The sequence below is a fragment of the Mytilus trossulus genome, chromosome 12 (assembly GCF_036588685.1).
Source record: "Mytilus trossulus isolate FHL-02 chromosome 12, PNRI_Mtr1.1.1.hap1, whole genome shotgun sequence".
NCBI lineage: Eukaryota > Metazoa > Mollusca > Bivalvia > Mytilida > Mytilidae > Mytilus > Mytilus trossulus.
In genome coordinates, this window is record NC_086384.1 from 22463371 (window position 1) to 22488242 (window position 24872).

Genomic DNA, 24872 nt, shown 5'->3' on the forward strand with positions numbered 1-24872 from the left:
TAAAAAATCTAACTACATGTTTGGATTCAGCATATCAAAGAACCCCAAGATTTCAATTTTTGTTAAAATCAAACTAAGTTTAATTTTGGACCCTTTGGATTTTAATGTAGACCAATTTGAAAACAGGACCAAAAATGAAGAATCTACATACACAGTTAGATTTGGCATATCAAAGAACCCCATTTATTCAATTTTTGATGAAATCAAACAAAGTTAAATTTTGGACCCCGATTTGGACCAACTTGAAAACTGGGCCAATAATCAAGAATCTAAGTACATTTTTAGATTCAGCATATCAAAGAACCCAACCCATTCATTTTTTGTCAAAATCAAACTAAGTTTAATTTTGGACCCTTTGGACCTTAATGTAGACCAATTTGAAAACGGGACCAAAAGTTAAGAATCTACATACACAGTTAGATTCGGCATATCAAAGAACCCCAATTATTCAATTTTGATGAAATCAAACAAAGTTTAATTTTGGACCCTTTGGGCCCCTTATTCTGTTGGGACCAAAACTCCCAAAATCAATACCAACCTTCCTCTTATGGTCATAAACCTTGTGTTTAAATTTCATTGATTTCTATTTACTTATACTAACGTTATGGTGCGAAAACCAAGAAAAATGCTTATTTGGGTCCCTTTTGGCCCCTTATTCCTAAACTGTTGGGACCAAAACTCCCAAAATCAATACCAACCTTCCTTTTATGGTCATAAACCTTGTGTTTAAATTTCATTGATTTCTATTTACTTATACTAATGTTATGGTGCGAAAACCAAGAAAAATGCTTATTTGGGTCCCTTTTTGGCCCCTAATTCCTACACTGATGAAACCAAAACTCCCAAAATCAATCCCAACCTTTCTTTTGTGGTCATAAACCTTGTGTCAAAATTTCATAGATTTCTATTAACTTAAACTAAAGTTATAGTGCGAAAACCAAGAAAATGCTTATTTGGGCCCTTTTTGGCCCCTTATTCCTAAAATGTTGGAACCAAAACTCCCTTAATCAATACCAACCTTCATTTTGTGGTCATTAACATTGTGTTAAAATTTCAAAGATTTCTATTCACTTTTACTAAAGTTAGAGTGCGAAAACTAAAAGTATTCGGACGACGACGACAACGACGACGACAACGCAGAGGACTACGCCAACGTGATAGCAATATACGACGAGATTTTTTCAAATTTTGCGGTCGTATAAAAACAAATTCAAATAAAATGCCCAATTATATAACAACCATATCATTGAGGTAGTGTGTAAATTAATGAGGTTCGTATCAGTACCTTCTTGATGAATAATAGTAAAAATTCTTGCCAAAAGACGTTTACAGTAATTTTTGGTTTATGACGAAAAAATGTTCAATTTTTTTTAGACGATAAAAACATCGACTGATTTTCAAAAACGACGGTAAAACAATAACTATTTGAGACCTCTGAAGAATCCCAATAAGGATAACTTCAGGAATCATGCTAAAATTTTAACCAATTTGACGCTAACAGTAGCCGAAAAATGTTTGATGCCTGACGTTAAAGGCATTACTACCCTCATTAATAACTGCCTACACCAGTAAAAGCTCCATTTCAATGATAAACCATAAATTCTCAAAGTCTCATTCGATGTTTTTAAAGTTCATTAATTTCATTAGTATATAATAACAATCTAACATCATATATAAATTAAAGCAATGATGTGTAAATGTTTATGAGACAGCAAATAAACATTACAATAAAAACTAGACATCTAGTGGTCAAAATACTGGGCCTAAATTAAAATATTGTTTGTTTCCCCAATCCCGACCCTGCCAAGCCAGGTGTGGGTAGGTAGGTAGGAAAATAATTTTATTTTTTCAAAAAGCTTGAACATTATCAGACGATCTGGCAAGCCTGAAAATCCAAAATGAATAAAATAATATTTGACTTAATTTTGACAATAAAATTTTATGAGTAGCACCAATTTTGCATGGTCGGTCGGTATTGGGGAAACAAACACTATTTTATTTTAGGCCCTGTCTATAACAATAGTCTTATAGTTAAAGAACAAACTTGTGACATTGCAAAAGATCCCCAAATAATACCATTTATCAACCCAAATCCATGAAAAGCATTTTGTAAAAAAAATTAATATAACTACAAATAAGAATATTCTATTTTGTTCTATACAATTTTGCAATAAGCCAGACAGGTCTCACTAATTAGCAACAAGAAGCGTCAAGAAGACTATTTAGTGACAAGAAAACTTTAGAAGCATCATGAGGCTTAAGGATGAACCAATTAGAATCATGGTTGGAATAAAAGACATGTGTCCCTTGTTGTATTGCTACAATAACATCCAATTGACACTTATAACTGTGTACACGCGTCAGACTATGCAAATACATGCGCCAATTAACATTGTCTTTAATTATCTTTAATCTTCAATCAACTATGCATTAACATGATAAATATCATTTAAGGTGGTACCTAACACTACAGGGAGATAACTCTGTAAAATCAGCTAAACGTTTTAATTACGTTCTGTTGTTAAGGGAATATTAAGCTTCTCAATGATCAAAATTAGTGTTTGTCAAACTGCTATATAACCAGTGTATTTTTTCTGACAAAACGGTTGGTTCAAAGTTTTTGAAATTATTATATTTTTGTTAAAGGGTTAAAGTAAATACTTTGTCAAATTTTTATCAAAATTAAACGAGTCAAATTAATTTTAGTGAAAGTGTTGGGTACCACCTTAATAAGTAAATACAAGAAATACAACTTCTTTGCTGGACCACTGATTCATGAATAATGCATTTTGCATGCAGTCAGTTTATCATATTTTAGACAAAGAGACTGTTAAAAAATATAAAATTGTTCTAAAACACAAGTACATGTAAAAATTAATATCATTATATGACAGGGAAATTTCTATATCTATCAATATAATAACTAGAGGCTCTTTAGAGCCTGTGTCGCTCACCTTGGCAAATGTGAATTAAACAAAGGAAACAGACAGTTCATGACAAAATTGTGTTTAGGTGATTGTGATGTGTTTGTACATCTTCCTTTACTGAACATTCTTGCTGCTTACAATTATCTCTATCTATAATGAACTTGTCCCTGTAGTTTCAGTGGAAAATGTTAGTAAAAATTTACAAATTTTATGAAAATTGTTAAAAATTGATTATAAAGGAACTTCATAGGGGGTCAAATTGTCAACGTATATTTGTTCCACCTAACAGAAGTTCCAGTGGAAACTTTATTATAAACAGTGTCATAATACCTATACCTGTCGGAACAAATATTCTATACTATTTATTCCGTTAGGAACATCTACTGTAATATTTATTCCTGTGGAAATAATATTCCAGAATAGTTTTTCAAATCGGAACTTATATTATGAAGGAACTTCTATTCCATGACAAAATGACCTTTTTTTGTCATTTTGACTTATTTTTTAGTCTTAAATTGCTGAACATTATTGCTGTTTACAGTTTATCTCTATCTATAATAATATTCAAGATAATAACCAAAAACAGCAAAATTTCCTTAAAATTACTAATTCAGGGGCAGCAACCCAACAACAGGTTGTCCGATTCATCTGAAAATTTCAGGACAGATAGATCTTGACCTGATGAACAATTTTTTCCCCCATGTCAGATTTGCTCTAAATGCTTTGGTTTTTGAGTAATAACCAAAAACTGCATTTAACCCCTATGTTCTATTATAAGCCATGGTGGCCATCTTGGTTGGTTGGCCAGGTAAAAAAACACAAATTTTAAACAAGATACATCAATAATAATTGTGGTCAAGTTTGGATTGATTTGGCCCAGTAGTTTCAGAGGAGAAGATTTTTGTAAAAGATCATGGAGATTTACGAAAAATGGTTAAAAATTGACTATAAAGGGCAATAACTTCTAAAGGGGTCAACTGACCATTTTGGTCATGTTGACTTATTTGTAAATCTTACTTTGCTGAACATTATTGCTGTTTACAGTTTATCTCCATCTAAATAATATTCAAGATAATAACCAAAAATAGTAAAATTTCCTCAAAATTACCAATTTAGGGGCAGCAACCCAACAATGGGTTGTCTGATTCATCTGAAAATTTCAGGGCAGATAGATGTTGACCTGATAAACAATTTTACCACTGTCAGATTTGCTCTTAATGCTATGGTTTTTGAGTTATAAGCCAAAAACTGCATTTTACCCCTATGTTCTATTTTTAGCCATGGCGGCCATCTTGGTTGGTTTGCCGGGTCAAAAACACAAATTTGAAACTAGATACATCAATGATGATTGTGGCCAAGTTTGGTTAAATTTGGCCCAGTAGTTTCAGAGGAGAAGATTTTTGTAAAAGTTAACGCCGGACGCCGGATGCCAAGTGATGAGAAAAGCTCACTTGCGGTGAGCTAAAAATGTCAATGCATATTTTTTAATATATTTATTTTAATAACACTATTTTTAAGTTTTCTTGTAGCTTAATAGTCTTTATGTCGCTTCTTGTCGGACAAACAGAAAAGAAATCATTATTAACTAGCTGCATGGCTATACCTCTAGATATTTTCACCATTTATTGAAATTAATAAAGAAACAAGAAAATTGAACAAAAAAAATAAGCATAAATGAAAAACAAGCATAAAGAATTAAATGCTGCAAAAATTCTGTGAAAAAAACATTTAGGAACCCAAACATTGCCAAAAAATAATTTATAACAAAACTTAACTTACCACACCAATAAAAATAAATAACATTTGAAAATTCAATTGTTTTACAGTATAACTATAACTAAACTTTTCAATCTTATGTGACTGAAGGTTCATCTGTTGGTATTAGGGTATATCTAGTTTTGCCCCTACGTTGAACTGTTCCATCTTCTGATGAGTCATTTATAGGCTGTTGAAACATCAGTCTTATTTCCTCAATGCTTCTTCCTTTTGTCTCGGGTACTTTAAAGAATGTAAACAACCAGAAGAAAAACAGAAGACACACAAATGGCACAAAAGATAACTGTTTCAGATGTGTCTGAAAGAAAAAAGATAATAATATTTAAACCTTAAAATACTGTATACTAGTATGAATACGAATACAAATACAAATAACAGGCTATTATTTGAACTTACAATTATTTTTAATTATGTAATTTCCTTACAATGTATTTTGGTAAGATAGTGTTGTGGGCGGCACAGTACATTCTATTAAAAATATACTATTTTCTTTGTAATAGAAAGTGTTGTGCACAGCACAGAAAATTTCAGTACAGAATAAACATGGAATTTATTAAAAATTTCAATAACAAGAAATCAAGCAAATTTCATAATTAAAAATAATTCCAAGTTCAAATAATAGCCTGTTAAATACAAATAAGAATACAAAAGTTTTATTTTGATTCGATTTACATATAACTATACAAACATAAGGTCTTAAGAGCTTTTACTGAATATAAAATAGCATAAACACAACATTAAAACACACAACATGCAAACAAGATATATAAGTAACTAATTTTTCAAATGCATAGAAACAGCACAGGCATATTGAAAATAGACTCAGTCAATTTTAATATGTTTCACATCTTATCATTGCAAGAATTGTTCCCCTTGTTGTTGTTTTTTTTGTTCTATTGTGTTATTTTTTTTTATTTCCCAAAGGCAAAGAAGACATTTAAATCATGAAGCTGAAACCTTATATTGTTAAATACCACTGTTTACTGAAGTATACAATGTTCACTCATTATGCTTTGGAATTTTTTTCCGATTTTTGGAATCCTCTGGTTTTATCCATTTGAATGCCTTAAAAAAATTTGCCCATTGAACCCCATTTTTCTTTTTATAAATCTTTTATATGTATAATTATAAGCCATCTGTAAAAGTCTTATAAAATCTTTATTATTTTTTAATAGTTTTTGAGACTGTAACCTTGTCGATGATAAAGCTAGGAAAAATCAAGAAAGAAAATATTTGTTTGCTAAGATTTCAATGGCTAATATCTCAAAAACAAGTACTTTGACCTATATTTGTTGTTTTCTGGTTCCTTTAACAATCCCCTATCAACATATTCGAGTGTTATGAAAAGCTTGTCATTCAAAAATGAGTAGCCAACCTCATTAAAGACAGTACAAAATGTACATTTTGTAGGAGACATTAGATTTTATTTTCTTCTATATGATAAATGAGGGGGATAGGACCTTTATTGGGACTCCGGGATCGGGTGTTAATAAGCTCGGGATTTCAGGATTGACCCTTTCGGGATCCTGGAATTTCTTTATTGGAATTTCTGGTCCTCAGGATTCATATTTTTAAGCCAGGAATTCAGGATTCCTTGTTTTTAAGCCCAGGATTTTGGGATTAGGACCCCTCCTATCCCCCCTCATAAATAATTTCGTAAACTAACTACCAAATGAAACTTACATTCATTTCAGGATAGCCTAATGCCACACAAAAATTAGCAAACCAGTTGGTTAGAACAGCCAAACTAACAGCTGCTGACCTTGACTGCTGGTCAAATAATTCTGCTACAATAAACCATGGAATTGAACCTGTGTGAAAAAGACAAATTGATTAATTACTATAATAAACTGAAGGATAAATTAACTTCTAATTGGATATTTGTAGATACATGTGTACATACATGTGCACATACATGTGTATTATTTCAGAAAGTTGAATGCACATACGTTTTGCTTTGTAAAACTGTTGCTATTTTGTTACAATAATATATTCTTGTATGACCATATTGATGTCATGGTAACATTGTAGATTGATTTATTGCCGTGGTCACCAATTTATGTGGATTGACAGAAAACTCTTTATTTTTTTTGTATATATCTCAATTTGTGTTTGAAAATACCAATTTGCATATATGCATATAGAAAATTTGTAATTGTTTAATCGATTAAATTCTTGGTTCACCTTTTTTGCATGAAATCCACAAAAAATTGGTATCCAATGGATATTTCTGAATCCACGGTATTACAATTATACTTGTATTATAAACCTACTTAGAGACGACATCAAAAGTAAAATGTAGGATAAAAAACTTAATTCACATATTTTTTTACTGACCCCCCCCCCCCCCCCTCCTAACTTAATATGGGAAAAATTGATTTACCTATATGGATATATGTAAAATCGATTTTGGATTAACAAAACTTGCAGCAATGTTACCCCCCCCCCCCCCCAAACTATTTGTTTTAAGTTTTTATCCTACATTGACAAACAGAGTTGATGAATTCATAAAAAATATGATTCATAATTGACACAAATGTGACAAGTAATATTCCTGTATTTCATTTTTACATGTAATCTGTAATGGACATAATTATTTTTTTTAAGGAGGCTTGCGGGTATAAGATTTTTCAGAAAAAAAATAAACTTAAATTTTTCATTACAAATTTTATTAAATACCTTAAGTAGTTGTAAATTTACCATATGGTACAAAAATCATTCCAAAAAATCAATTTGTGTTGGCCCCAGGTGACTTTTAAAAGTAGATATCATTGAAAAAGCTCCAAATTATCTCCCTTTGATTCAAAAATGACATTTTTGGCATTAAATTTGCAATATCTTTTTAACACATCAGTGACCTATACTTTTTACTGTTGTTTTCAAAAAGGCTGTACATAACTTAAATAATTGTAAAATTTAAGCAATTTCTGTAATTAATTTCTTTTTTTATTTCCATATTACCACTATTTCTCCAATTAGTTCAACAGATAAAAAGGACATTAACAAAAATGTATGCTTCTTTCAAAGGCAGATTGTGAGGGTTAATGAACGGTCAGACCCCATTTTTTTATTTCATTTTTTCTATTAAGTATAAGATAAAGTTCATTTATAGAAAATATAGAGAAATCATATATAAAATAAAAAAATAAATATTTAGACCCGCGAGCCTCCTTAAGTAATATATTTAGTTTGCTTGATGTATTCATCTCATGCTTAAATAAACCCATGTGCTTTAATTATACGATGTGTATGCTGCATTAACATGGTGACAACATATTGTTCAGGATACTGTCTTTTTAGACATAAAAAAGATTTTGTTTAATTTTCATACATTTCCATAAAGGTTTTACCAAATTATTGATTATACAATTTAGAATGATTGTCTTGCGATTTCTTCCACAACAAAATATAACAGACTCATTTTGTTGCAGGCTCAACAGCAAACCCACTGTCACAATAGATAGGCATAACCCTCGACATTGAATAAGAATCTTAGAATCTCACCTGGTCCTGTGGCAAAGAATATAATATACAGCACAACAGCTACAATACAGAGGTAAGATAACCACTTATGGTCAGACTAAAAAAAAAAAAAATGAATACGTCATCATGTTATGAACAATGTGAAACTATAAACTCTTTCTTCTTTCAGGGTAATAAACTGTGGATTCATTTATTTCGTGGGTATCAATTTTCGTGGATTGAGGAAAATATACAAGTTTGCATGTGGATATTGGATTTTCTTGGTTTGCCAAATTATGCATACAACACTACAGAAAATTTGTTATTCATTGAATATTAAATTTCGTGGTTAACCTATTCCAATGAAATCAACCAAATTGGTATCAAATGAATAATTAAATTCACAGTATATTGCATCATGGAAACATCATGCTCTATTTTTGTGAATCTGATGCTATAGGAAATTATTTTTTGTAACTTTAATTTCAAGAAAAGAGATGCTATTGCAATAATAATCCTGTTTCCAATTATTTGTGGAGAGAAAACTGAATTATACTCTATATCTTATTATAATTTTCAAACTTGAAATATTTTGTCTAGATTTTCTTTTCTTCTTTAAATACCTGGTGGCAATTTATAACAATTATAGATTAAAAAATAATTGATGCAAGCTATACTTTATTGTAGTTTTAACATGGGTAGGTATTATATTCACGATTATTTTTGCCCAAGCAATAGTGAGGGCTAAAATAACACAAATACAATGCCTAACCATGTTAAAACTACAATCAAGTGTAATTTATTTCGATTCTGATTAGGACAATAAAGGTATTTCTATGTCCGATGTTTATAAGTGTACAGTGTATGTGTAGGCTCTTCTATGAACCTTCCTTTTTGTTTGTAAACAAGCAAACGACTGGCAATGTGATTTTTCAGAGGGAGGAGTTTGAACAGCCATTATAAACTGGTTGTTGTATCTAGGTCAAATATGTCAATTTTGAATTGCAACACATTACAGTCATGATAAATGAATTGATAACAACATGTGCATCATTTAAGTTTGGAAGTGTTTTAAGTTCATGAATATATTAAATGCATGACAGTTTGATAAAGTTCATTATTCTGCAGTAGTCAATATATGCATATGCAAACTACTCATAAAGCGAAAGAAGCAGGACATATTATAAATATTTAACTTATATCTAATAATGTGATTATCTTTGTTCATTGGAATCTATAAATAATATAGTATGAAATAATACAGAATCATTGTGGTAATTAAAGCCTTGTTCAGTCCTGGAACGGTTTGGAATGTCGCTGTTCTGCTTGCAGATATTTCTTGAGCTGTTTATTATTTATCTGCTTTTGGTTGCTCTGGTCAAGCATGTTTTTACTTCATTCGAAATTTGTTGCTTATTTTTATTTGCATGCTATGTATATAAGATTTCAACTTTGTATTACAGGTTGTTTTATATGTCAAAATGCACTGTTTTTATGTTATTTATATGTTTTTTATATTCAGTCAAAAGCTCCTTAGAGCTTGTGTTGCTTATTTGTACTTATTCCGAATCAAAATAAAGTTTTCTTATCTTATCTTATCTTATAATAATTTGTTTGTTCGTTGTACTGTTGATAAGGTTTTTTTTTGGATTTGGATTTTGTTTGTTATATAATCATATGTCCATGCTGTATTTGAAGTAAGACCAATGTTAGGCCTTCATTTCAATAATACTCCAGTCTCACTAATTATAATTTGCCATTTCAGAATCTAATGCATTCTGGGTAATATTTCTAAAAGCGTACACCACTCCTATCCCCCCTCACTGTTGCATAAAGTTTTAACAGAAAAGGCCAGGTTTATGGGAGGTAAAATCATGTTTTATATTAGATAGATCTAATTATATTTTTATTTTTCCATTAATTATCAAACATAAAACTTCTCCAAAGCTAACAATACCAATAATGTCAATAATTAGGGTTTGAATTTCTTGAACAGAGGTATTATATTTTTTGATATAATGGCTAATATCTCAATTTTTAAATTAAAGAATCTGAAACTTCATCTTGTGACTTGTGATTAATAATTTAAGATATATTATATATATTGTGGTTTAATATGAAGATCTTGTCAGGCTTCCAAAACAAAGAATATTATGCAATTACTACATAAATATTGGACTAAACAATTAAAATATAGTGAAAAAATAGGCCAAGAAAATAATTAATAAAGAATAAAGGAGTGCTAAATGTAAAGAGTATAAAATGTAACTGCTAGTAGTCTGTTGTTATTTATGTATTATTGTCATTTTGTATATTTTCTTATGTTACATCTTCTGACATCAGACTTGGACTACTCTTGAACTGAATTTGAATGTGCCTTTTGTTATGCATTTACTTTTTTACATTGGCTAGAGGCATGGGGAGGGTTGAGATTTCATAAACATGTTTAACCGCGCTGCAATTTTGCACCTGTCCCAATTAAGAAGCCTCTGGCCTTTGTTACCGGTAGTCTTTTATGATTTTTAATTTCTTGTGTATAATTTGGAGTTCATAGTATAACGTCCATTATCACTGAACTAGTATACATACTTTTTAAAAGGGGCCAGCTGAAGGACGCCTCCAGGTGCGGTAAGTTCTCGCTTTATTGAAGACCTATTGGTGGCATTCAGCTGTTGTCTGCTCTATGGCTATGTTGTTGTCCCTTAAACACATTTCCTATTTCCTTTCTCAATTTTGATAATGGACAAAATGTATATAAAAAAAAAATAGAGAGCAATGGCTTTACAGTTTCAGAATACGGAATTGAAGGAACCCCCCCCCCCCCCCCCCAAATTCAGACCCTCTTATATGCAAAAATTGAAATAATCTACACCAATGTCTACAACTTACTTGATATTCTAAACCTATTGTAAGCACCACAGAACCTACAAACATTCCACCTAAACCAATCAAATGTAGCGTTCTCCTTCCTGCCCTATCCATAATCAGGGCTGATACAAATGTCATGGCAACATTAACTCCTCCCACTCCAACTGTTGCATACTGGGCATTTGCTTTAGAAAGGCCTGCTCCTTCAAAAATTTCAGTGGAGTAATATATCACCTAAAAATCACATATACAGTTTAAGTAAAGAACTCAATCATAAGAAAAACATTTGGTTGCATGTATTATAGTAATTATTTGTTATAATCTTGTTTCTAATAACTGTGTTACTAGATTCACTGTGCGGAGTTTAAGAAGTTCGCTCATTTAAGACCAGTCCATCTGTAGACAGGAATTTTAGGATAAGCTCATCAATGAAGTATCCAGTTAATTATCCCATAACACACTCAATTCTTTTGTATATGTGTTTGGTGACACTGATTAGTAATTAGAATTCAATTAGCATTATAACGGCAATCATCCTTATCACACACATCTTCAAAGTGACTGTCTTTATGCAAATTAAAAAATAAGCTCCGCCCGATCAGTTGAAATAACATTGATAAATAATATAGAACCAAATCAACAGAAAGTTCGCTCTTATTCTGAACATACACATTTTTGTTTAGGGGCAAGTTGAAGCCTACCTCCAGATGTGGGATTTTCTTGTGGTCTTCAGCTGTTTCTGCTTTTTGGTCGGGTTGTTGTCTCATTGACACATTCCCAATTTCCATTGTCAATCTTATTTGGTTTAGCTTACTTAGAACCATTAAATATGTCAACTTAAATGTAAATTCCATAATCTGAGATAAAGTCCTCTACATTTTTGTTATCATACGTTACAATCAACTTATAAATATAGCAATACTTACAGCATTTATACCTCCCCATTGTTGGGAAAGCTGCATCACCAAACCAATTATCAATGGAGTTAATAACTCTTTATGATGAAATAAATCTGTGATAGAGAACTGAAAATAAATCACACTGAAACATTTATTTATTCACAATGCTAAAAGTCACAAGTCAAAGTGTATATGCTATATATATATATGCAGGGGCGGATCCAGCCATTTAAAAAAGGGGGGGGGGGGGGTCCAACTACATGTCCCCATTCAAATGCATTGATCGTCCCAAAAAAAGGGGAGGTTCCAACCCCCAGATCCCCTTCCTCGTGATCCGCTATTCTCAGGATTGATTTCTACTGAAAATCTGATTGTATATTGAAACTGATAAAATCTAAACCCCATAAAAATATACAATACTATGGCCATATGCTTAAATGGATTTTAAATATAGTTATCTTCATCCTTTGATTTATTGATAGATGTCTCATAAGTTGTCATATCAAATCAAAATTAGGACATAAGTTGCTCTAAACCCAAAATGCATTATTCCATACATTTATCTTAACTCACTCTGACTGACAGCATGGTGGTTGTTACTCAAGATCAATAGCAATTCAGAATTATAAGGTTTTTTATTTACAGTAGTCCTATAATATAGTCCAATTTCAAGTGTTTTTTGTATGCATGAGTTATGCAGACTGTCAAATATTGGAAATGTACAGGAATATGAAAAAGGAGTACGTCCGGTATTGAGGACTGATTTTGGCCTCAAATTTCAGGTTCATCTGACGAAAGATTTTGACCACTTTTTAAAAACTTAAGTGTCTATTTCAATTAAATCAATTAGTTTATGTGAAAGATTTTAACTGATTTAGTCATTAAAAAGATCCGATTCAAGCTCAAATATGAAAAATCTACCGAATTTGCCAAAAAATGTCACTTTTCAGATGGTTTTTGTCAAAAATGAAAGTGGCAGCATCTGTGTTCATCCTCAACATTTATATATGTTATGTACTATTATAAAATACAACTTACATTTCAATATTAAGGATGAACATGAATGTGGCCACTTTTGTTTATCATGAAAACCGTCTAAAATTTAACTAAAATGCTAGAATTGTGAAGATTTTAGTAATTTAGCAAGACTATATGGTGCTAGTTCCCGATATATATATGTGCATTAATGTTATGTAAAAAAAAACGCCCATATTTATGTAGCAGAAGCATTCTACTGTGTAGTAAATAACAAAAAGTTTACATTTAAAAACTTTGTAAAACTGCTATATTTGGGGCCAAAAAGGGGTCTTACTGGACCTACTCCTTTAGAAGTCATCTGGTCTATTTGGATATGTTTTCAATACTGTTTATCTTATCATTCATTGTGCTATTGCTTTAAAATTTACATAAAATGAAGTGTTATCATTTATCAGAAAAATGTTCAGTTTTTTGCAATTAAAACAGAAAAAAACAAGTTAATACAGAATTTTATATTGCCACACAAATGCATGGATAAGGTATCAAGCTGATGACAGAAAAAAAGAAAATATTAAGATTTGCCTTCCAAACAAAACATCTTCTGGTAAGAACAGCATATTGACAAATAACAAAACACATCAAAAACGAATGGACAAGAACTGTCATATTCCTGTCTTAGTACAGGCATTTTCAAATGTAGAAAATGGTGGATTAAACCTGGTTTAATAGCGCTACGCCTTTCACTTTGATGACAGTCTCATCAAATTCTGTTATATTTACAATGATGTGTGAAATAAACAGACATAATAAATGATTTAGTCAAAATATGGGTACACGATATATGAGTGACTTTCATCTAACAAATATATAATCAATATATCTTATATATTACATGATTTTTAGCAGTAAAGTGAACTTGAATATTATAGAAATATTATAGAACTTACTTTTTTAGATTTTCTCATTCTTTCACCTTCTTTTCTCATTTCTTCTATTTCATCCGATACGTCTACTTTATTTCTTAACCATTTCAATGCTAAAATAAAACATTATAATGCAACAAGGTTTGTAACGTTCATTTTGATTGGATAACGTCACTTTCTTACATTGCATCTGTTGACAATTGATGTTATGGGACGTACGTGCAAGTGCAGACGGCATATGACAGATTTTAAATACATGTTTTAACGTTGTTTTCTGTCAGTTTCATTAGAATGGAGATAACTGTATTGTATTTTAAGCTCAAACAGCATCAATTTGGGATTTGATGGTCGCAATTAGGTCGCAATTAGCCCGTTAACTGTCTCCGCTAATGCGTCGCCAGTAAACTTAATTTGCGACCATCAAATCCCCAATTGATGCCGTCGGAGCTTAAAATACAATACAGTTATCTCCTAAATGCAAATTGTATGAGGAGTAAAACAGATTGCTGAAACAAGCTCTTTACTCTACAAATAAAATTAAATGAAAGTTAACAAAGCTAAACACCTAATTAAAATAGTATCTCATCTTTAATTCACTACTGACAAAAACTAAATACAAAATGTACTGTGGACTCATTATTATTCGTTGGATACCAATTTTCATGGTTTTAGTGAGTTAAGGCGAACCACGAATTTAAATGATCAATGAATAACATTTTTTCAAAAGCCTTTATATAGGGAAATTGGCAAAACCACGAAATCAAGTATCCATGAATGTGCAGGTTTTCAGCAATCCACAAAAATTAATACCCACGAAAATAAATGAATCCACAGTAAATCAAAATGGCTAAAGTGTGAGTGAACATGTGTCCAATCCTTAGCCAGTTCAAACCAAAGACTTTAAAATTGGTATTTGCTGCTTCTCCGCTAAGCATGTGGCATGGAGTGTAATTTCAAAGACTGTTAAACTTGGAGATTAATGAAACTGGTTATCATTTATATCTTGATATCAAGGTATCTTAGATATCTGGCTTGACCAGTTGATCTAGTAAAAGGCGAGGTTCATATTCATATTGCCTAAATCTAGTTCTTGTCCTGAAATGTATGTTAAATTTGCCCTAAACGCACGAATGATGTTAACTAAAACCAAAGTTTTCGATGGAAATGCATAGAACTTGAAAGTTGTCTAGTAGAAGGCAAGGTTGATATTCATATTGCCTAAATCAAGTTCTTGTCCTGATATGCATGTTAAATTTGCCCTAAACGCACAAATGGTGTTTACTAAAACCAAAGTTTTTGATGGAAATGCATAGAACTTAAAAGTCTACCAGTATTCAGCAATAGGTCCAAGGATACATTTATCATCCTTTGGTTTTTGTTGTCTACAAAATAGTCCCTAGTGTGAACAGTGTATAACTTGCATTTTTTATTTGATACACTTTCACAATTTATTTCTTGATATTTAATGCATGAAATATTAAGAAGAGGGATGTAATTACATGTTAAAAAAGTTGGGGGCTGAATCTTTATGTTAAGTAGAGATTTGGTCCAGTTAAAAAAGGTCAAATTTTATTACGTCTGAAGCTGTTAAACTGAATTTAAGACCCCCTTAACACAGAATTGTCAATATTTTGAGTTAGAGCTGGTAGAAGTTTCAATAAATTTGATATTATTTGTCCCACTTATAGTAAACTACACTGTAAAAAAAAATTGAGATCGAGCAGGTGCATTTTTTTAATTTTGAATTTATTGTCTAAGGGAAATTAACTGCGAAATAACTGTGTTCTCGGGCCAATAGTGTATCTAATTTCAGTTCAGTCCATTTATAATATGTTATTAAAATATTATGTTAATATTACAGTGTGTTTTACTACTTTTGGGACAAAGTATATTAAAATTATAGAAAACTTCATCAGCTCTAACTCAATATATGGACAATTTTATCTAAAGGGGGTCTTGAAATCTTTTGACAGCTTCAGAAATGCTAATTTTTTACCTTTTTTCAACTGGACCAAATCACTACTTTACATTATAATTCATGAATCAAAATTGTTTACAGTGTAATTTTATCCCCCTTCTTGCTACTTGAGGCATAAAACATAAAAAAAAATACATTTAGAAGGGGTATAAAAAAAAGTTGACAAGTAACACACTATCCACACTTGGGACTATATTTGTGGATATCGAAAATCTAGGGGCGATAACTGTGTACTCAGACCAGTAGTGGTATTGTAAAGGTGGACACCTGTTTGAAACTGAGAAGCATCTACTTAGTTTTTGGACCTTGGTGACCAAGTGGTCCACGTTTTTCATATTCAGTTTTCACTTGCCTGTCATTACTGAGGTTTTGATTGCAAACTACATTTTGACAAGTCTTGTTTCAAGATTGTGAAGAGAGTAGAAGATTTATTTTTTAAACAGAGACTGATATTTTCCAAGGTCAGCATTTTGACATGATTGCCAAGAGAGTAGAAGATTTACCTTTCTCAGCAGATTCTTCGTCACTTTTTAACAGCATCAGATATCTTGGACTTTCTGGACACCAAACTAAAGTACATAGCTGGAAACACATGGGAACAATAGTCATACCTACAAAATAATATACTGCAATTAATGTAGGATTTAAATTGGTCACCAGTAAAATTTAAAATTGTAAATGGAAATGGGGAATGTGTCAAAGAGACAACAACCCGACCATAGAACAGACAACAGCAGAAGGTCACCAACAGGTCTTCAATGCAGTGATAAGTGTATGGCTTTATAAATTTATCAGACTTGGTGAGGCTTCAGGATATTATTTTAATTACATAGGCACAATATTCATTACTACAAAATAACAAACTACCATTAATGTACTAAGTGGTTATCACAAGTATATGACTTAATTATACTTAATGACTTGGTAAGGGTTAAAATATTATTGAGGGATGTTATGTTTTTCAGAAAAAATAAACCTTTGCAGGTTATTGATATATTTTCTGATCAACTTGATGCACCTATACAGTAGGATTTTTTCTCATTGTTGAAGGTGATACTGTTGCATATAATTGCTTTCATCCAATTTATTTGAACTTTGGTGGTGGATAATTGTCTCAATTACAATCTTTCTGATTAATTTTTAATATACTGTTATTAATTGTATGTATATACCAATAGCACTGTGTTTCCCTTCTAAATAATAAAAGAACAAGTGACTCCTTGTTTATCGTTTCATAATAAAAAGAATGTTCTTTAATAAATTCCCATTTAGATAATTATGCTAATTCAGTAATATATTTGTACAATGTTAGCAAACAAATGAAATGTGTATGTTCAACCCCGCCACATTATCTATGTATGTGCCTGTCCCAAGTCAGGAGCCTGTAATTCAGTGGTTGTCGTTTGTTTATGTGTTACATATTTGTTTTTCGTTCATTTTTTTACATAAATACGGCCGTTAGTTTTCTCGCTTGAATTGTTTTACATTGTCTTATCGGGGCCTTTTATAGCTGACTATATGCGGTATGGGCTTTGCTCATTGTTGAAGGCCGTACGGTGACCTATAATTGTTAATGTTTGTGTCATTTTGGTCTTTTGTGGATAGTTGTTTCATTGGCAATCTTACCACATCTTCTTTTTTATATATACTTATGAACACAAAAAATGGGAAATAACTCTACAATATCTTAAAAGTTTTTCATGGGAGATAATTATTGAAAAAAAAAATCTGGAGTGTTAAACTGATCCTAGGTTCACAATACTTCAGAATGAATTAAAGAAGGGCTTCTCTTTTTGTAGTAAAGTTGTGAGACTTCAGAGAGAAGTGGATATATGGCATAAAGTCAACCTGTTTCAAGTTCACTTCAAATGCATCTTATTAATGATACTGTAGAAACACTAATTTTTGGGGGGGGGTTAAAATTTCATGGTTTTCAATATATTGAAGTGATGTTATTTGAAGGTTATAAATTCAATGATAAATTTATACAAAAGTAACTAATGATAATTAATAATGTGTATACAAATAATGAGATGTGGTATGACTGCAAATGAGACAACTATCCCTTAAAGGGACAAAAGTACGTGAACTTTTAAAGCAAAGATAGGTCACCATACAGCCTTCAACAATGAGCAAAACCCCATACTGTATATATTGCACTTTTGTAAATACTGACCTACAGCATATTTCCAATAATTAGCTGTCCCTAATATAAACTGTAATCCTAGTATTTCAGATATCATTACACCAAAGGTTATAGCTAGTTGGTTGAACACTCCAGCAAATCCTCGTAGAGATATTGGTGCAATCTCAGATAGGTACAGAGGTGCTGCTCCAGTAAATATACCTACAAAGAAACATTAATGTCATAATTTTAAATTAAATTTAAAGTAGTGGAAGAACTGTAAATTAAGAAATTATAATGATGGTTTTATTAATGTAAAACATTTGACTGTATGAAGTTATAACAATTAAAAATTCTTTCAAATTTGCAGTAGTGATTTTCCTGAATAAAATTTTGCAATCACATAAATCACATTTCAATTTTTTGCCAGTGGTCAACGATTTGCCATAATAAATGAATGCAAAAAAGGCAAATGCAGTGAAAACTGTCAAAATAAAATTATGAAAAAAAAAAAATGCTTTATAAATTTGTTGATATATAACTTAATCAGGATTATTCAGCATGTTCAGGCCAACAATTTAAAAACAACAGATATATTAGTATTAAATACAAGTGGAGCTGTATCACCATAAGGGATCTACATGTAACCAGAATAGTCAAATTCATTGGAGATCATTTGCCTTAGATAGCTAGAACATTGTTTTTTTTAACAATTTCTAAATTCATCAACATAGAATACAAGAACGAAAAAAAGCAGCAATTAAGTTTTAACTTGTAATATGGAGGATATTAAACATTCTATAGATGTTAAACCTTCATAATCCTAACCCAACCCTAATTAATTGAGGTCTTCATATCAAAATAATGTGTCTTATTGGGATTCACAGGAATTGCAGGTTCTTCATTCATTGCAAAAATAAGTTCAACATTTGTTTTTCTTCTTTAGACAGAAACCTCATCGTGTAAATTTCAAAAAATTATAACTTTCATAAATATCAAATTTACTCAAATATCTTTAATATTATTAAGATTTGTTATATTCACTCCAATTTTTTAGTGTGTAGAGAGAGATGACAGAGTTATCCCCTACAATGTGAGTAAAGTTTGAAACACAAATGGTCATATATATTAGCAACAATACCTGCACATATTCCAATCACCAGTCTGCCAACTATCAACATCTCATAGGACTTGGCAGTGTCAGAAAACAACATTAATAATCCGCCTAATAAATTTAACAAATTATTCCTCAGTAATGTCCCCTTTCTGAAATATAATAATCATTGATTGTCAATAACAAACATCATCAGATCATATATTTTACATATTACATTGTACATGAATTGAAATGGTCATACCCAAACACTTCTGTTAAGAAATCTTTTAAATTTAAGAAAATTGGGTACATTTAAAGTTAGCTAATATATTAGTCTGACATTTTTTTTATTTTTGTATCACTGATTCGCATTTTGTAGACAACTAGCCTGCAAAATTATAAGCCAAGTATCTTTGATGAGTTTTTTCCAAGAAGCCAAGGGGAGTGACAATAAGGCCATGCTTTCTTGTAATGATGTCAATTCTTTTTGATAAAAGCGTGACATCCTGAACTAGTACACATTTTTGTGCCTCTGGGTGCGGTAATTTCTCTGTGTGTCGAAGACTAATTGTCAGCCTTGTGATGTTGTCTGCCCTTTGGTCAGGTTGTTGTCTCTTTGACACATTCTAAATTTACATTCTCAATTTTATAATTTATCTTTGTAGGTACCAATTTTTGTGAATCAAGAAAAGTCACATTATTAGGGATACTTAACTTTTCATGCTTTTTATCAAATTCATTATGAACTGAAGCCTAACTGGTAGTTTTGTTTTTCGCTTAACATTTATATTTGTAATTCATCTATATGCACAATCTATGAAAACCAGCACAATAATGTGTTTTCTCTAATATATCTGCTACTCTTTTGACAAAAAAATCTTACAATAAAAAAAATGATTGTAAGTTAGCATGCAATGTGTATGACTTCAAAATATTTTTACTCTTAGATTTTTTGTGAAAAGATCGAGTCGCTGATATTTGAATGCTTAAATTGGTCAATTGAAATATTATTCATTGTTTTCAATATTCATTCAATTTGATTAATTTACTTCAAATTTAAAGAAACACGAAACTAAGTTTGTATTGGACCCAAAAATATTCATATATTTCTCATCCCTTTTCCTGCCTAGGTGACTAACCCTACATTGTAAGTTATCAAAACCAATATGAAGTATTCATATACAGTTGTAAGGTAATATTTAAAATTAATCAACCTTTATATTTCATTATTCATATGTTATAATATAAGCTAACTTCAATCCTAATGGATTCAATCTCTGTGTATTGGTATTTCAATTTACATTCTAAGCAATTAGACCCTTGCATTTAAAAAATACCACTTCCATTACTATAAATTCAGAAATTATTGTGTTGTTTTTATTATTGCAAAAAGTGTGACAGGGTTAAAATGGCAATAATTTAAACTTGCATTTTTGAAATTTAGTATATGACTTTAATAGGATTTTTCTCAATATTGCAAAAAATAAAATCGCATATCAGTCTATAATGATAAAATCGCAATAATTTCTGAATTTACAGTAATCAATTTTCTGGACACTAGATTAATTACCTTCCATATTTATTACAGAAGTATCCAGCACTGAAACCCCCAATCATACCCCCCAGAGCAAAGGCTGCCACAGTAAAACTCCATAGTAACGTCATTGTACTCTGGGTCATAGCTTTACCATCTCGATTTACATAAGTACGGTTATAAAAATCTTTAATAACCTGACAATATAAAATATTTTACTTGACCTTAATCATGTTAATTAATAAAATAAATAGTAAAAACAAGAAGAAGTGGTATAATTGCCAATGAGACAATGATACAACTCTGTAAAAAAATAAATAACATAGAATTAGCAACATACACAAGTTTATTTTCTAATAAATCAGTAGTTCAACTTATTTTTTCTTCATTAAAAAAACTTGCATGACAAAAAAAGATGTTTGATCTAACTCAATGCAGCAGCAATAAAACCGCATATATATTATGTAATTTATACATGTTTTTCGTTTCTCGTTTTTTATATAGATTAGACCGTTGGTTTTCCCATTTGAATTGTTTTACACTTATAATTTTGGGGCCCTTTATAGCTTGTTGTTCGGTGTGAGCCAAGGATCTGTGTTGAAGGACGTACATAGACCTATAATGGTTTACTTTTATAAATTGTTATTTGGTGAAATGTTTATTTATAGACTGCTGACAAGCAGTGTGTTTCTTGGCTTGCTTAATTGTGTACATGTAAAGTGAGAGAAGAGGCCAAAAATGTTTTAGTTTTGTATATGTAAACTTTGGTAGTTGTCTCTTTGGCAATCATACCGTAACCTCATCTCCTTATTTTGTTAATTTTGTTACAGTGGCATACAATTTTATGATATTAATGGTAGATTTTTTATTTCAATGTTACAAGTAAATGTATTTTTTGGTAAAGGTTAACACATTTTCTATAGGGCTGTACATTTTGTACTTAGATTTTGACAAAACCATGAAATAAAAAAGCATTTAATATTTAATTTTTCCTCAATCCATGTAAAAAAAAAATTCACAATAAATCATTGAGTTTAACTGTGTGTATTGCTGTGTTATTCTTCATGCTACAACAGCTAGAGATAAAGGGGAGGGTAAAGATATCACAATCATGTTTAATCCGCATTTAGGGCCTGTCCCAATTGAACGAGATTGATTTTCTTGCTTGAGCCGGGACAGTGAAAGTGAGAGCAGCAATCAAGTTGAGATGACCAATGATAATTTGTTTATTGCTACTTTACCTATGCCTTCGTTGTCAATTTCATGTCAATTTCAATAGCAATGCCTCATGCCTCCTTAGTTTCTAGCAATTCTTTTCCATCTCAAGCGAGTAGCATGATATGAAAAAATGCACAAAAAAGAGATAATTTATTTTACAGTATATAGCTGTTAACTTACCCCTTCAGCCGTATTGACCACACCAGTGTTGTAACCAAATGTAAAGGATGCTCCTAGGACACATGATGCTATAGAGAATGCCAACCTTCCATTAAAACCCTAAAAATAGATTGTTCATAATAAGTATGATTTTATTTAGTCAAGTTAATAATTGGACCTCATTCAATCAGTAATCATGTTACCTTCAATTTAACCCCTTATATTTCATTGTATTTTAAAAGCAACAAAAGATGGATTAGCATGAATTATGCGTGTTCAGTTATTTAAAGGACAAGAATGTCAATATTGAAATTGAAACAAAGGTAAATCACTTGAATCAGATACTGATTTTATCCACAAAAACTCATTCTTAAACAAGTGCAAATGATGATTCTCATATATTTTTTACCTATACATGTACTAAGAAATTATAAATCAAATCAAATAATTTTACTGCCATATAAATCAAAAACATGATCTGTGACAAACATAACAAATATACAAAAATACACAATACAATATTAAAATACAAAATGTATCAGTTCAAATTATTGTTTTGAGTCTCCCGTCCTCAGTTCTAATGACTGTCTTACAAAGGAAACTGTATTTTTAATTTGACTGTGAGATGTGGGGTTTAGTATTATTTTAAGTTTAAGCATGTCATCTTTAACATTATCTGTCCACTCTGAATTGCTTTTCATTAAATAAAAATATTTGTTTCTATAAAAGTTATATTTAGGGAATTTGGGAAAGAAGTGTTTTTTGTCCTCTATCTCATTACAGAATTTGCAATATCTCTGATCTCTAGGATTTTAAGATGTCTACTCTTTTCTATTAAAAAAGTGTGTTCGCTAATTCTGAATTTTGTTAATAGTTTTCTGGAGTCAGAATGGTTATGTAAAATTCTTGTTTCAAGTTAATCTTAATATTTTTGTATAGGAAAATTTTATTACTGTCATCTATCTTTTTTCCCAATAGATTATTGAAAAAGACATTTCAATAAGATTTAATTTGCTTTTTTTATGTTATTTATTACTGTACCTGTATTTTGTACAGTTGTTATTATTTCTAGATCAATATCTAATTCTGTTAAAATATCAGTAAGGCAAGTATTCCATGTATATATTCCTTCTGAGTGCATTTTTTTACACATTTCAGACGCCTCTTTTAATAAGGGGTTTTTATTTTGGGTTTCCAGACGGGAAAAGTATAGCAATGTTTGTGAGAGTATATACTCTTAAATAGGGAGTCGACCAAGCTCTGTTGAAATTATACAGACCTAGAAAAATCTAATTGCATGTGTTCGCTATCTATGTATATAGGACTGTATTCATGTTTATATCTGTTAAATGACCATCAGCAGTCTTTGGAGGTCTAATCAAAAGTAAAGTAGATGGAGTCTCTCTACTAAAATACACACATAACAAAGATGCATAGTATCGAGCGAAAAGTTGGTAAAAACTTTTTATATTTTTGACCTCCCATACATTTTAGTATATTATATATCATTGTATTTCAAATATGAGAATTTGGGTCAAATTGGTGAATATGAATTTGACAGCCAATGCCCCTTCAACCATGCTCAAGGAGTTCTCTGTGGTAGAGTGGCCTAAGTAGTTACTACTGTAATCACTAGCCATTCAACACTGAGGTTGTGAGTTTGAACCCTGCTCGTGTGGGTGACCTAGACTCCATCTTCATTGACTAGACTTGTCAGTTTCCCTATTGAAGGTCTTTGGTTTTCACTGTGCACTCCCATAAATAACATTGACATGACTGGCCGCCACATAATAGCCCAAATGTGGGGTTTAAACACCAACAACCAATTTATCATTTCATCCTTACATTATTCAATGTTTTTCAAGTGTATCACAAGAGTGTGAACATGTAGGGTTGGAATGTGTTTGAGAGAACAGACCTGAACAATTTCTTTATCGTGATTTTGTTTAATTTGAGACTACTATAACACATATGTTAAAGTGCATACGTATATGTTATATTTTTTAATAGTCTCATGTTTAATCTATTTTTTTTACACTTGAAGTTTCTTCATCCATAATGACCACTGCGTCAATGTTTTCTTCTCGACTGGATTCAAGGATTGCAATACGTGTTAATTTGCTATGATCAACAGACACATCTCTGTTATCGGTTAATAAACATTTCTTCTCCATATGTAAATAAATTGTGATTCATCCATTTTGTGTTGTTAGTCACATGTGGGTCATGTGATTTGTTATGAATTGGTAAGTCTATAAACCAAGAATTTGATGCGGTAACAATGTCCCAAATCATCACCATGATCTTATTGTTATTTTTACTGAAATACAGAAAAATGATTAAAAATTTCACTGATCCATGAAATGAGGTCGAGTTCAAGTAAAAACTGTCTAAGAGTATGAGGACCTTGCAAGGGGATACATAAATATAGTTACATGTATCATATTGCTCACTGAGGACCGTAATAAGAGAGAAACAATCTGAACTTTATTTTCAAGTTGTCACTGAACCATGAAAATGGGTCAATTATATCTGAGACTATAGTAGTCTCAGATTATATTAACCATGTGACAGACGGAAACTTCGTAACAAAAGGCAATAAGCATAAGGCATCTAGTATATATACAAACAGAGACATATGATTGTATTATATGTCTCTGATACAAAGTATGAAGCATACAAATACTAAGGTCTGCTACATCAAGTTGTCAGTGACATTACCGGTACCAAATTTTCTGTTCCAGCTACGTAGATGCCCATTTCGACACTATAAATGCGTGTCTCTTCAGTGATTCAATGCGATTATAAATTTTAGACAATAAGGGAGCTACCATTTGATTTTTATGGGGGGCTAGGATGAAAAATTTTGTCCTGCATTTTTTTTAGCTGTAATCTCTGTACTGCATTTTTATTTTTCACTCTATTCGGT

At 31.0% G+C, this 24872-nt stretch overlaps 1 protein-coding gene across 1 annotated transcript; it reads right to left on the reverse strand.

Moving 5' to 3' along the window:
- Positions 1–4244: 4244 nt before the first annotated feature.
- On the reverse strand, positions 4245–24154 carry LOC134693318 (solute carrier family 2, facilitated glucose transporter member 3-like). The gene is made up of 12 exons (XM_063554072.1): positions 23980–24154; positions 21965–22063; positions 20603–20763; positions 19078–19202; positions 17988–18158; positions 16315–16422; positions 13858–13946; positions 11960–12058; positions 11055–11267; positions 8208–8283; positions 6387–6514; positions 4245–5001 (listed from the first exon to the last, which is right to left on the reverse strand). Exons 1-12 carry the CDS (start codon positions 24115–24117, stop codon positions 4780–4782), a joined length of 1629 nt encoding a protein of 542 aa, XP_063410142.1. The 5' UTR covers positions 24118–24154; the 3' UTR covers positions 4245–4779.
- Between the last annotated feature and the right edge of the window lie 718 nt (positions 24155–24872).